Raw genomic sequence first — 12,695 nt, forward strand, 5'->3', positions numbered from 1 at the left:
GAAATTGAAATCGGATTTGCTCTGCTCATTTTGTAATCACATTTAAGTATAAAATCTTTGCATCACTTTTAAACTGCAGTTTATTGAGGGTGGGTCTGGTTTCATTTGAAGGCTATTCTTGTTCTGTTAGTTCCTGTTCTTTCTGATAAGTCCAGAATCGGACTGTCGTAGGAGTGTTTGACGTAGTATTTTCTTCCCTTTTTGGGCCTATGATTTCCTTGCATTCGTCTTCAGTCAGTGCTCTAGCTTGCTCTTCAATAACTGAACACAATATCAACGAAGTAAAGTCGAATCGGGGCGACCTGGCACAAGGTGTTGCACGACCAATTTAAATTTCGTCATTTTATTTAAATCTGGCGGTAGCTTAAATTTAGCTATATAATAAGAGAGGCAGCAAAAAGAGAAACATAACCCAATCGATCGTCTCAGAGCTTACAGTAATTTATAAAATAAATCAAACGATGTCCACTTCATATCACACCGTGCTTTCTCACTTACCACCCATAGTGAGACAAACATAACTCCAGCATCATGCTCACAAGACGCATCGTGAGAAGATGTAGCTCCCATCCAGCTCTCTAGCTCATCATTTTTCTCTCCCTCCTAACCACGCTCGCTCACGTACTCACGCTGCTGGCGTGAGAATGCGGCGGTAGACCAAAAGAAGAAAAAAAACCACACGCACTCAGCACAACAAACGCCTTTCTGGGCCGATCGATGAGGATGGAACCCGAGAGGGAAAAACGGGCCCGTCCGAAAAACCGACCGTTCGCCAAAGACCGAAGAGAAGATTTTCATTCAGTTCACATCTGTTTACGGTACGCAGCGGACGTGCGGCGTGTATGTGTCCATCTCACGTGACCGACGCGCGCGCGCCCTCTTTCAGGAGCCACTAAAGTAAATTCAGAATCGACACGCGCGGGGCTACGACGGTGTACGAACGGTGTGAGTGTGTCAGTGGTGTGACGCGACAGCCAACCGTTGATAGTTTTCCCAGCTTTAAAGCGTGAACCGATAAAAAAAAGCTAACGCAAGCAGCAAAACCCTATCGGAGAAAGCATAGGTAAAAATCGTGTAAAATCAAATCCGTGAAAATCGATGCAAAAAAGTGCTTTCACCCATCGGAAAATTGCGTGTACCACGAAGGGAGATAGGTGAATTTTCACGTGCTAAATTGTGCAACGAAAAGCGAGTTTAAAGGCTAGAGCAGAAACGGGAGTGGAAAAAGGATACCCCTGCCAAATCCCCGTTTGCCGTTGCCACGATACCGACGAAATGAAGTGAAATTCTAACCCTCGGCTCGGTTGGGTGAAAATTCTTAAATAGTGCGACTGCAAAAACGAACGACGGTCGCAAAACTTATCACGTGAAGGGTGTTTCGGACGCCCGAAACACAATTACCAAACTGTGCGACAAACTTGCTGGGGCAGTGCGAAACGGGCCGGGAGCGGGAAAGCAAAAAACGCCGGGGAAAGAAAAATCAATCGGAAAAGCCTCTCCGCTGCCCAATCAGTGTGTATGTGTGTCTCTGTGTCCGGGCACAACGAGAGCAGTGCGAAGGAGTTGTAAATCATTTTCCTCCCTGTGTGGCTGGGTAGCTGAGCGTGTTTGTTTATGAGGAAAACAGCCCTGCAGCCCTTTCCCTCCCCATCCCCCGACAGTGTATCAGTGTGTGTGTGCGAGTGTGTGGTGAAGGAAGGAAACGTAACGCACGGGGAAAAATTCTCGGCTTTCCAAAACCTTTGGAAGAAAATCCAAACCGCTGGCCCCGTAATAACCGGTGGGAAATGAATGAGGGTACGGCTTTTCCACCCACTGGAAGAGAAGTGAAATTCGTTTCCTTTACGTGTCTGAATTTCTACTGATGTGTACGAGTGTCCGTGTGTGTGTGTGTAGGTGTATGTGCACTACCAAGATAATGGTGCGTACGTCCGTTCGCAGCGGTAGCATCAGTGCGAAGTTACATCTTACTACTTCGGCTTCGTTCAAGATTACTGCAGCGTGAAGAAAAACCGCAAAGTCAGCACAACGTTTCTCGTGCCCTAGTGTGTGTCCGTGTGTGTATGTGAAAAGTACCGGGAGAAAAGCAAGCGGTGGGAAAAAAGCAAGAAAGAAAGAAAGCAAATCCACCCCAATACCGGACGGAAATCGAACCCCGAGTGAAGGGAAAACGAAGCAAACGGTCAGCAAACGTCTACATTTCGGAGCCCTGAGTCTGTTTTTCTTCTTCCACCCGAGGGCCGGAAATTACCTTTGCCCTCACTCCCTCCTTCAACCATCGGGTGAGGTTCCCAGCAATCCCATCGGTGAAGTGGAGAATATTTGATTTTCGTTTCATTTCGGATTTATGGTACTGGCTTCCATTTTTTTTTTCTTTGCTGCCCTGCCCGGTTCCAAGTCCGAGTGCTCCGGGTGGTACGGTGCTAGTGTGTCGGCTGCGTGCTTTGGTTCCCTTTGGTTGGTTTGGTGAATAATTCAAATCGTTCGCATAACTGAAACGCTCAAACGCGTATCGAATCGCAGCGTGTGTAACGCATTTCGGGTCTGTAACGCTTTCATCATAACACCTCGCGTTACAATTAGCGGTGAAAGGCGAAGTTGGCGGGAGAAAACGGAGCAGATGCAAAATAAAAACAAAGTACCAGTGTGCGAGCATTCCCGGCATCATCAACAACGTACCCATCGACACCATCATCATCATCATCATCGTTGTCGTCGTTATTATTGAGGTGGTGCAAAAGAAAAGCACAACATCCGCAGCATTAAACCCCAGAAAAACCTGCGTGTGAATGTGTATGTGTGTGTGTGTCTGTGTGTGGGGCAGCAACGGCGGCAGCATAAGCGTTACGTAATAAATTTTCATATAAAACGGGGCACCCCATAACAAGGATTAAATTGGATTTATTACCAGTGAATGAAAAATTGATTTATGTACAAAATTGATTTTTCTCCCACAATAACACCCCGCCGCTAGTGAGTGTGTGTATGTGCGCCGGTGACGTGCTGCATCCGGTTTACCGCTAGGCTGGCATTGGCCAGTGTCTGTCCGGGCAATACAGTGCAGTGAAGTGGCAGAAGGCGCAGTGCATAATAATTGATCCCTTGCTGAATTGTTGCAAGTTTACGAGCGGTGGTTCTCACCGATGGAGCTCGTCGACTTCCATAAGTGTCCCCGAACGACGTACAACGACCCGAACCGCATAGTGTGTGCTCGTGTTTGTGTCAGGTGTTGAGCGAGCCACCGGTACGTCCCGCGGTACAGCATGGCGATAGAACCGTGAAGGATCTGCACAAGGCCAACGAAACCAGGAGCACGATCCCGCAGTGAGTAACGCAAATGAAACCATCACATAGCAAACAGAGAGCGCCGTACTCGATCGACCACACCATGGCAACGACGTCCGCCACGACGGGGCCGTACATCTGTTGATCGTGTACGAATCGGTGGTTACTACGCGGACACTAAGGCAGGAGAAACTGAATTTGCCTCCCAACCAACGCTCTGTTGGGAGTTTGAGGCGACCGTCGCTGTGCTAGTTCCTTTTATGTTTAAGTTCCCCAATTTCCGGATGTACTGCGTACCGACGATGGAACGTCACATCCAGCAACACAGACATTCGATGGGGTCGGTGGATGAGTGGCAGTGGTGGCAGTTTCGGATAGGGGCACACCGGTGGTGTTGGCGAGCCCCGCCGTCCCGGAGAAGCTTTTGGTGGCCGTGCTCGGCCCGGACACTGTTGGTGGTGGTGCTACTGCTGGCCATCGTTGGTCGGGACACGGTGAACGGTGAACCTAACTGTCCCTCGGCCTGTCAGTGCAAGTGGAAGGGTGGCAAGCAGGCGGTCGAGTGTTTGAGCGGCAATCTATTCACGATCCCGGAGAACATCGACCACTCGACGCAGGTGCTGGACGTGTCGGGAAACAACCTGCAGATCATCTCGAACGAAACGTTCATCCGTTCGAACCTGCTGAACCTGCAGAAGCTATACATGCGAGACTGTCGCATCGGTCAGATCGATGACGGTGCGTTCGCCGGGTTGACGAATCTGGTCGAGCTGGACCTGTCGATCAATCTCCTCACAGCGGTACCGTCAGCCGCATTCCAGCACATCGTATCCCTGCGAGATCTGACGCTAGCGCGTAACCACATCCAGAAAATCGAGAGTCACGCATTCCGCAACGTGACGGCGCTCAACAAACTAGATCTCTCGTTCTGCAGCATCCAGACGATTGCGCCGCAAGCATTCGAAGGACTCGGGTCGCTCCATTCGCTCAAACTGAACGGCAACCAGCTGTCCGAGCTACGACCAAAGACGATCGAAACGCTCAGCCGACTGCACGGGATCGAGCTGCACGAAAACCCGTGGGTGTGTGATTGTCGGCTGCGGGCAGCGAAACTGTGGCTGACGGAGCACAACATCCCGTACCCGATCGCACCGACCTGTGCCGGTGGTCCGGAGCGCGTGATGGACAAAACGTTCGGCGAGCTGCAGGTGGACGACTTTGCCTGCAAGCCGGAAATGTTGCCGGTGCGCCGCTTCATCCAGGCGTACAGTGGCGAGAATGCGACGATCGAGTGCCGCAGCTCGGCGGTCCCGTCCGCCACCGTCAACTGGTACTGGAACGGGAAGCTGCTGGTGAACAATTCGCACTTCAGCGCGTACCAGCGCGTGCTCGTGTACGAGCAGGGCAACTTCGAGAAGCGCAGCAAGCTGACGCTCACCAACGCGCAGGAGACGGACTCGAGCGAGTTTTACTGCGTGGTGGAGAATCGGGCCGGTACGGCCGAGGCCAACTTTACGCTGCACGTGGGGGTGCGCGATATCGGGTTCGCGATCGAAAACCGGCAGATCATTGGGCTGAGCGCGGCCCTGGTCATACTGATACTGTTCATCCTGCTGATCATACTGTTCCTGCTGGTGCGATTACGGCGCATACCGATGACGGAGACGAAAACCCCGAACCAGGTCGAGGTGATCACGTCCGTAAGTCCCTCTAGCAATGTAAATGGCAAGGTGGCGACACCTATTAACGATTGTCATTCTCCAGATCGAAAAAACGCCCCCGGCGATCTAAAGTGCTGCCCGTCGGCGGCCAACCCGGTCCAGAAGCCGCCGCGGCTGACCGATCTGCCCTACTCCACGTCCCACTATGACGGTGGCGGAAGTCTGATCGCGTCCGGCCAGTGCTTCGTGTCGCCGACGCACTCGCTCGCGGGCAACAATCCGGACCTGATCAACGATACGAAGCGGTTGGGCAGTGGGTCCGATCTTGCCACCGGCACCGTCGGTGCACCACCCGGTGCCTCCGGTGCCGTCGATCCGCTCGCGCACCTTAGCCAGCTGCAGATGCAGGCCACCACCGCGCTCAACACCGCGCTCTCGCTGATGGACCCGGTCGAGCGGCCGGGCAGTGGCGAGTATAGCCGGGCCGGTTGCGACTCGCTCTATCCGTCCGGGCTGTGGGAAACGCACAGCTCCAACCTAGCGGCCACCGGACTCGATCACGGTGGTGGTGGGACCGCCGGCAACGGGCCCTACTCCGACAAACTACCCATTCTCGGTTCGTCCACCACCGGACCGACCATGCTGAATCTGGACGACGAAACGTCCTCCGTCGATTACCTGAGCCGAACGTTCCCGCGGACACATCTCACCTCCGGCCTGTCCCTCACCGCATCGACCGGACCTGCAGGTGTTTACGGCCAGACGGGACCTTCCGGCACGACGGCGGCGGCAAGCAACAGCAGTAGCGGCGGCGGCTATCCCGCAGACTACGGGCTACCGATCGTGCCCGGGGCGGAGCAGCTGCACAACAAGCTGGCCAGCGTACAGCCGGCCCATCACGGCAGCACTGGCAGCATGCCGATGAACGCGAAAACGCTGCGGGTGTGGCAGAAGGGCGGCGTGCCGGTTCTGCCACCGGTGACGGCCTTAAAACGTGCTTTATCCAACAGCCGCAACTCGCCCGACGAAGGCTACCAGGAGGGCTGCGGGACGGATGTGTAGTCCAGCTTTTAGGCTTTCCGCTTGCCCTCACTAGCAGCAACCCACGACCAGCCGCCTCCCTCCCCGGCCCCAGCGAGTGACAACGACGAGGACGAGCTGTGAGCGGCGGCTCGTCCGGTACGCGCCTAGCGGGTATGCAATCCGCACATACTCGCGCGCGCTCTATCTCACCGGTAACGCTCGTAGCTTTGATACCTCTTTGATTTCAACAAAACGTCTTAGTCAAATCGTTCCACGCGTCGCGAACTTGAAGTAGCTAGATCGATCGCTCGTACACCACGTCAAACGGATGGTCGGAAGCGAAACGAAACCGATGTATGTAATAAAATGACCGTTCGAGTGAGATAAAGATGTGCCGCGGTTTAGCGTTACGCGAGGATGTATCCCAAAGAAAACCAATGCAACACGACAGGATTGTAGAGAGAAGAAAAAAAACGAATCACACACACACACAAACACACATAATTGTTCCACGATAAAGAACTGGTGAATGTATGTGTTAGTGTGTGTTTTTGTGCGTGGGGCCGTGTATGTGTGACTGTGTATATATATTGTTTTGTGAAGAGAACCGCACACCAGATCCGGGCGGAGGAATGTCGCAGAAATGTCACAATTTTAGTTCGTTGCCAAGCCGGTTCGTCGGTGGTCGGTCGATTTGACGCGTGTAGAGAGTGGACGCACGGGTGGGAAAATGATGGGAGGAAACACGAAACGAAACAACAAACCGTTCTGTGTCGAGGGCTTGCCTAATGAGGGCGATAGCGGAAAGTGTATGAATGTGATAAGTACTGTGAAAGGTACACCCTCTTTATTCATCTGATTTATTTAATCTCCTATTTTTTATACATCACATAACCCAAAATGAGTACGTAAGTGAAGGGGGAAAAAGGGGACGCGTGCACTGGGGTGGAGCTGGACGTGAGGAGCGAGAGCGCCCAGCTCCCAACCCCCACGCGTTGTCGGAATAGAGCATAAGCTTATGGTGTGGTAGGTTCCATCCTTTCACCCTGATTCCTCAAAAAAAGAAAAACCCTCCCGTCTGTGAGCGTTGTTCCTTTTTCCAAAGTCCACAGTGCGCCTGGAAAAACGGCACATGTTGTTTTCCTTGCCGAGTGTTACGTTTGCATCGTGAAACGGTGCAGGCAGGTTCTCCATCCTTCTTCAGCAGCATCGCTCCAGGAACGCTCGAGTTTTCCCGCATGGTGCACTCACCATGCTTCAAAGGCGAACAAAACTGGCGTAGTTTTGAAAGAGTTTTCCGAAAAACTTTCAAACACATACACACACACACACACACACACGAGAGAACGCTTCTCTGTGAGCTGTGGGCTGTTGGCTGACGGAGGGCGGAGAACGTGTTGCGATGCGGGTGTGTTGTAGGAAAGCGAAAAGGAAAAGCAAAAACACAAACACGAGAAGCAGAAAGAACTCACTCACTCTCTGAGACAAAAAAGACTTGTAAACTTAATTAATGAAAGGTAAATACTTAGGTGTACAGAAAACTTTGTTTATATAATTATAGTGAGGAAAAATAAATAAATTATATCTATATACACAAAACCATGAATGGGAAAAGAGCGTAGAGTGGGGGGGGAAAAATACACACGCGCGTACACATTGAATAACACGGGGAAACTTCTCGCCGTGTTTAGTAGTGGTGAGGTAACATGTGTTATGGAAATTCAACAGAAAACATGTAAACCTATCGAGCGAATGGAAGCAAACACACCCATCATCATCGTCACATGAGCAGTAGAAAATCGATGTGTGAGTAAGTGTGTACGAGCAGGATGTAGATCTGTAACGAGAGCAAACAGAAAATTTAAGAAAACGAAATGCAAAAAAAAACGAACACGAAATCATTCACATCATATGCAAAATGTCATTAAAACAGATAAATGGTTGCAAAGTTCAGAAAAGAAAAACAAAACATTACAAACAATGAAACAGAAAGTAAAACAAAAACGAGCATAACAATTAGACAAGAAGACACACACACACTTAGGCTAGTTTTATATATGACATCCCGAAAGACCGAATGCAAACACAAACAGGAAGAAAACAGTAAACAGAAAATCCAGTCACCCATTAATAAACGACGTAACGATCTTGTACAGAGCGTTGGTATAGGCGAATGAAACACGCAACGTTCAAAGGAAAAAAACACAGAAAATATTATGAAAAAGAAAAGATGTGCAAAGTCATAGCCTGAGAAGAAAATAGTAAACAAAAAAAAACAGAAGACAACAGTGACACTCAAAAATTCATAATGGAACACATTTAGCGCAAAAAAGAAAAACAAACAACCAAAAGAAGAAACAGAAGAAACGAAACAGTTAAAGCAAACCATCAAACTATCTAAACGAATCCAAATTGAAGCAACAAAAAAAGGAACAAAACGAAAAACAAAACAGAACGGCAACAGAAAACCCAGTGCTGGAAAGCAAAACCGAAGCACTACGGGGGGGAAAACCAAAGACTTTAAGATGAATAATGAAACTGTAAAACACGCGAAACAGACACAGAAACAGTAGAAGAGGAGAGAAGAAAAAAAAAACACGATCTAGGAGCAAACACTATTGACGGGGAAAGCTCACGCAGGCTCAAGCAGGCGAAAGGATGAAGGATGATTCCGCGAACAAGACAGAATTCACGCATTGTTTGAACGCCGTGAACATTAAACGAAGAGGTGAACAGAAGCGTTTCCCTTGTTTAAGAATCTTGCGGAAGAAAGCTGTGCTAGTGTGCACAGCTTCTTATATACATATATACATATACCTTTAGTGAAAAGAAGTAAGGCAACGTGAAAATGAAACAAAACAAAAAAAAAGGCGAGAAACCAGAGCAACTCCATCCCAACCCGGGGAAAACTCTCGGTGGGGTTTGCCTGATTCTGTGTATAGTTAAAACAAAACATGGTTGGGTGGCAGTAACAGGCAGTGTAAGCGCCAGGTTCCCGAGAAAATGCCACCCCAACGAGCCCGGTTCGGTTAGCTGGAGCCGTGCAAGATAAATCGATCGATCGCGGTTCTTTTCTGGACGCGGATACGTGTAGATTGTGGGGCTTTTGAGCGAGGGGAGCGAGAAAAAAACGAAAGAGAAGGAAAACTCGAAATGGGAAGCAAAAAACGAGTACGGAAAAATAAAGACATGAGTAAGTGAAAATCGAACAAAAAACATACAAAAAAACCACACAACGCGTATTAATGACTACATTTACTTCCGGCGAAGGGTAACGGAGGAGAAAAAAAAGAACTGGAGAAAATTAGTGGAAAAAATGTGAGAAAAACAAAGCGTCGATGAAGCTGAAGTCCAGCTTTTCCCTTTTTTTGTTGTTGTGGTGTTTAGGTTGTTTTCCGCGCGTCCGTTGTACTTTGCCAGATGACTTTTCGTATCGAATTTGCCTGCGTTTTTTTTTTTCCTTTTTGGACTCGGCCACGGTGTGATGCTGGACGAAACTGATGCGCAGCTTGGAGCACAGCCTAATTGATGTGTTTCGCGAGGTTCGATGGTGTGTCGGTGAGGTGGAAAATGCTGCTAGTGAATGAATGAATTATGATCGCCGTCGAACAATGGAGCGCCGACGGGTGAATGGAGTGTGTCTTGGGCAGTGTGTTTTCTTGAGTTTTTGTTTTCCCAACTTCATCAGGGTTTGTGCATGCTTTGTGAAATTTTCCTCCCAAGAAAGAACAGAAAGCCTAAGGAAGGCCGGGAGAGAGCGTACCGGTTCGTGGAACGGTGGGCAGATTCTTCCGAAAAACATTCTGCTAAAGGAGTCCCCCAAAAAGAAGCTCGGTTCGATTCGCCCCGGCGATGGTCCACTGTGTTCTGTGTTTGCTTGTTTTCCACCGAGCCCGCGCTTCGGTCCCAGTTTTCTCACGGCGTAGCTGCTTCCATCCCTGTCTGTTTGCAGGTTCTGTTTGCCGAAGCTCATCATCAGCAGCACAAAACAAAGATGCTCCGGAAAAACGATACACGGCGGCGGGGTGGCCGAGCACGAAATTTTCCAAACAACAGCACACAAAAAGGGGTCCCAAAATAGAGCGCAAAACTTTATGCGCTGAAACAGTGAGCAAAGGAGTGCGAGCGCAGGAGCATTTTAAAACGGCGAATGAAAACTTTTAATTAGCCAGCCTCTATTGTCGGCTGTTACTGGTCGGCGGCACACCCGGGTCCTGGTGGGTCCTTTTTGCCTGGCACAGCGCACTATGGCTGGGAAAATGTTTGCCTCGCAGGAAAGAATGCTACCGTGCCTGCCCGCCCTGTCCGTTTCTCTGCCTTGTGCCCAACAATGGACGGTAATTTATCCTACTCGAATTGTGCTGCCCCTTCCATTCCAACGGGAGCCATCCCGGTTCCGGTGGCTCCACAGATCGCTTTATTTAATTCCCCAACACTAATGCCCGCTGGAAAATTATCTCAAATGACAAATGATGTAACTGCCGCGCATGCAAAGACATCGGCGGTGTCGCCGGGAAATGGAGCTAGCAGATTTGGGAATGAAAAACCAAAACAAAAAACGCACGGCTCCTGAAACTAAAACCGAGTGCTTTTGTGCTTTCATTGTTTACAATTGCTTTCTATTTAAACAAAAGCGCGGGGAAAAACAAACGGCCAACGGGGAGCATGGGATGGAAGTGTGGTGCTCCCAGGTCTGTGGCTCGCGCCCCCCTGGTATGGGATGGGATTAAAGTTTTGCTCTCAGCAGGGCAGCACGGAGCGCAAACCGATATCCATTCGGGTGAGTTTAATACTTTGCGATCCCGTGAGGAACGGAACAGAAACGAGAGGGAAAAAAACGCGAATTCCTTCTCTGCTCTCTATTCTGGCACGCGGGGTTTTTAGTGGGCTTCGTTCGCATGCAAATGGAGCAGATATTGTCAGCTTAGTTTTATTAGTTTCACCAACCAACCAACAGTTTATCGTGAGCAGTGTAATAAAGTTGGAAAATGGTTGGCACATTTCTATCGGTACCTTTTTCGGGTGGTTCGTGTTTTTGTTTTTTGCCATGGTTTGGGTAGTTTTGTTGAAGAGTAATTAAGATGCATTTCAATACTTTTTGTAGCATTTCGATTGAAAAGATGTCATTATAGTTTCTGCTTCCTTGTTGTAATGACGAAATTTCAATAGCCCGTTAGAATTAGTTTTGCACCGCACGAATTCTAAGCCGATTTGTGCTGGATGCACCTAAAGGTATGCAATCAGGCGTTTGCGATTGACTTGAGTCTGTTTTCGGGCTCGAAGCTCTCATTTGTTGTGGTTACGGTTTGATTTTAGCTGGTCTTGACTCTGATAATCTTGCTTTCTTTCATAGTTTACTTCAATCATGCCAAATGAGCTATAATGCTTCAAGTCAGACCAAATAGAGTGTAACTTTAATGATTTTGTGTTATGAAATAAGCTAAATCTATACGTGATTTTATATTCCCAATAGCCTTGTAACTTCATTTTGCTTGGTCAGATTTGTATATTTATCAATTAGGTTCATTTGCCGAACAAATTTGTGATTGCCAAATTCGAAGATTATTCCATTGGTTCAGTTGAAGGTTGCAAATGTTTAGTTATGTTTAGCATCGGTATAGTTGGGCATCTGAAGTTTAGTTGAACGAATGATTACTTAGGGGTGACAGTTGCTTAGATGAAGCAGTCAGGTGGTTGGTGTCAGGCTTGGTGGAGGTACAGGGTGGTAGAATTCGAAATATTTTTCATGAGATATAATTAATGAAGAATATAAGTCATTGATTGCCGAAAAGCTATTAAAATTGCAGTTGCGCCTAAAAGTATGCAATCAGCACTATTTTTTTAGTTTCAACGATGCTCCTGGAATCGATAAGACTATGGAATCAATTTTTATTGCTTTTTAAGACACGATCAGAATTTCAATCATTATTTAAAAGCTTTACAAAGATTTGCTCTTCGAATAGCAACCAGCTAAACACAGAGAGCAGCAAACTTTCAAGTTACCACAACTTATAAACCGATTCACGACAAATCTTACCCCGAGCTTGCCTTTTTGTATAGTTTCGAGGTGGAATAAGTGAGAGAAAAATCTTGCTGCTGTTCAGTTCCATAGTTTCAAGCTTCGACGAATGTCTACCTCATTACACATAATACCAGTTTAACATTTATGATTTTGGTTTGTTCTCCTTTGTTCCGTCCACCTCGGTTCCTGTAGCTTGGCTCGATTCTTTAATAGATTTGGTCTGGTCGTTTTCCAGCCGTTTTTTTCCGGTCCCGCCTAGAAAAGAAATCGCCGGAATGAAAACACCCGAAAGAAATGAAAAAGGTGGCTCGTTATGGAAAGCTCTCGTCTAGGCTCTGGTCGGTTCATTATATTCGGTCCAATCGTCGTCATCGGCGTCGTCGTTGTCGTCCTCGCCGACCATCCATTGTCCTTCATAACTCCTTCCTTTGCTTCGAGGTGGTTTTGGTTGCGTGCGGAAACCTATACCAATCTGCCGAGCACACCAGGGCACACCGGAGCGCACCTACCGTTCGGGCGAGTATGAAACAGAATCTGCTTTATATGAGTGAGTATATTTTCACCTGGTTTTCCAATCGTACCGTACATCACATTCTCAACTGGGAAGGGAGGTCAGAGATGGAAAAATATTCTACAGCAACACACATTCAATGCCGATGTTCGTTTCCTGCTCACAGGGACATCGCAGCAGACGTGACTTTGGA

At 48.4% G+C, this 12,695-nt stretch overlaps 1 protein-coding gene across 1 annotated transcript; it reads left to right on the top strand.

Annotated features, from left to right (window-relative positions):
- The first annotated feature begins 792 nt into the window (after positions 1 to 792).
- Positions 793 to 8,547, top strand: LOC118513276 (amphoterin-induced protein 2-like). Its single transcript, XM_036058841.1, has one exon. The coding sequence runs from the start codon at positions 3,546 to 3,548 to the stop codon at positions 6,006 to 6,008; it is 2,463 nt and encodes an 820-aa protein (XP_035914734.1). The 5' UTR covers positions 793 to 3,545; the 3' UTR covers positions 6,009 to 8,547.
- Positions 8,548 to 12,695: the final 4,148 nt, after the last annotated feature.

This window comes from Anopheles stephensi, chromosome 3 (assembly GCF_013141755.1).
Source record: "Anopheles stephensi strain Indian chromosome 3, UCI_ANSTEP_V1.0, whole genome shotgun sequence".
NCBI lineage: Eukaryota > Metazoa > Arthropoda > Insecta > Diptera > Culicidae > Anopheles > Anopheles stephensi.

Excerpts from the sequence above, each read along its gene's own strand:
- LOC118513276 (XM_036058841.1), top strand. The coding sequence starts at position 3,546 with ATGTTTAAGTTCCCCAATTTCCGGATGTACTGCGTACCGACGATGGAA.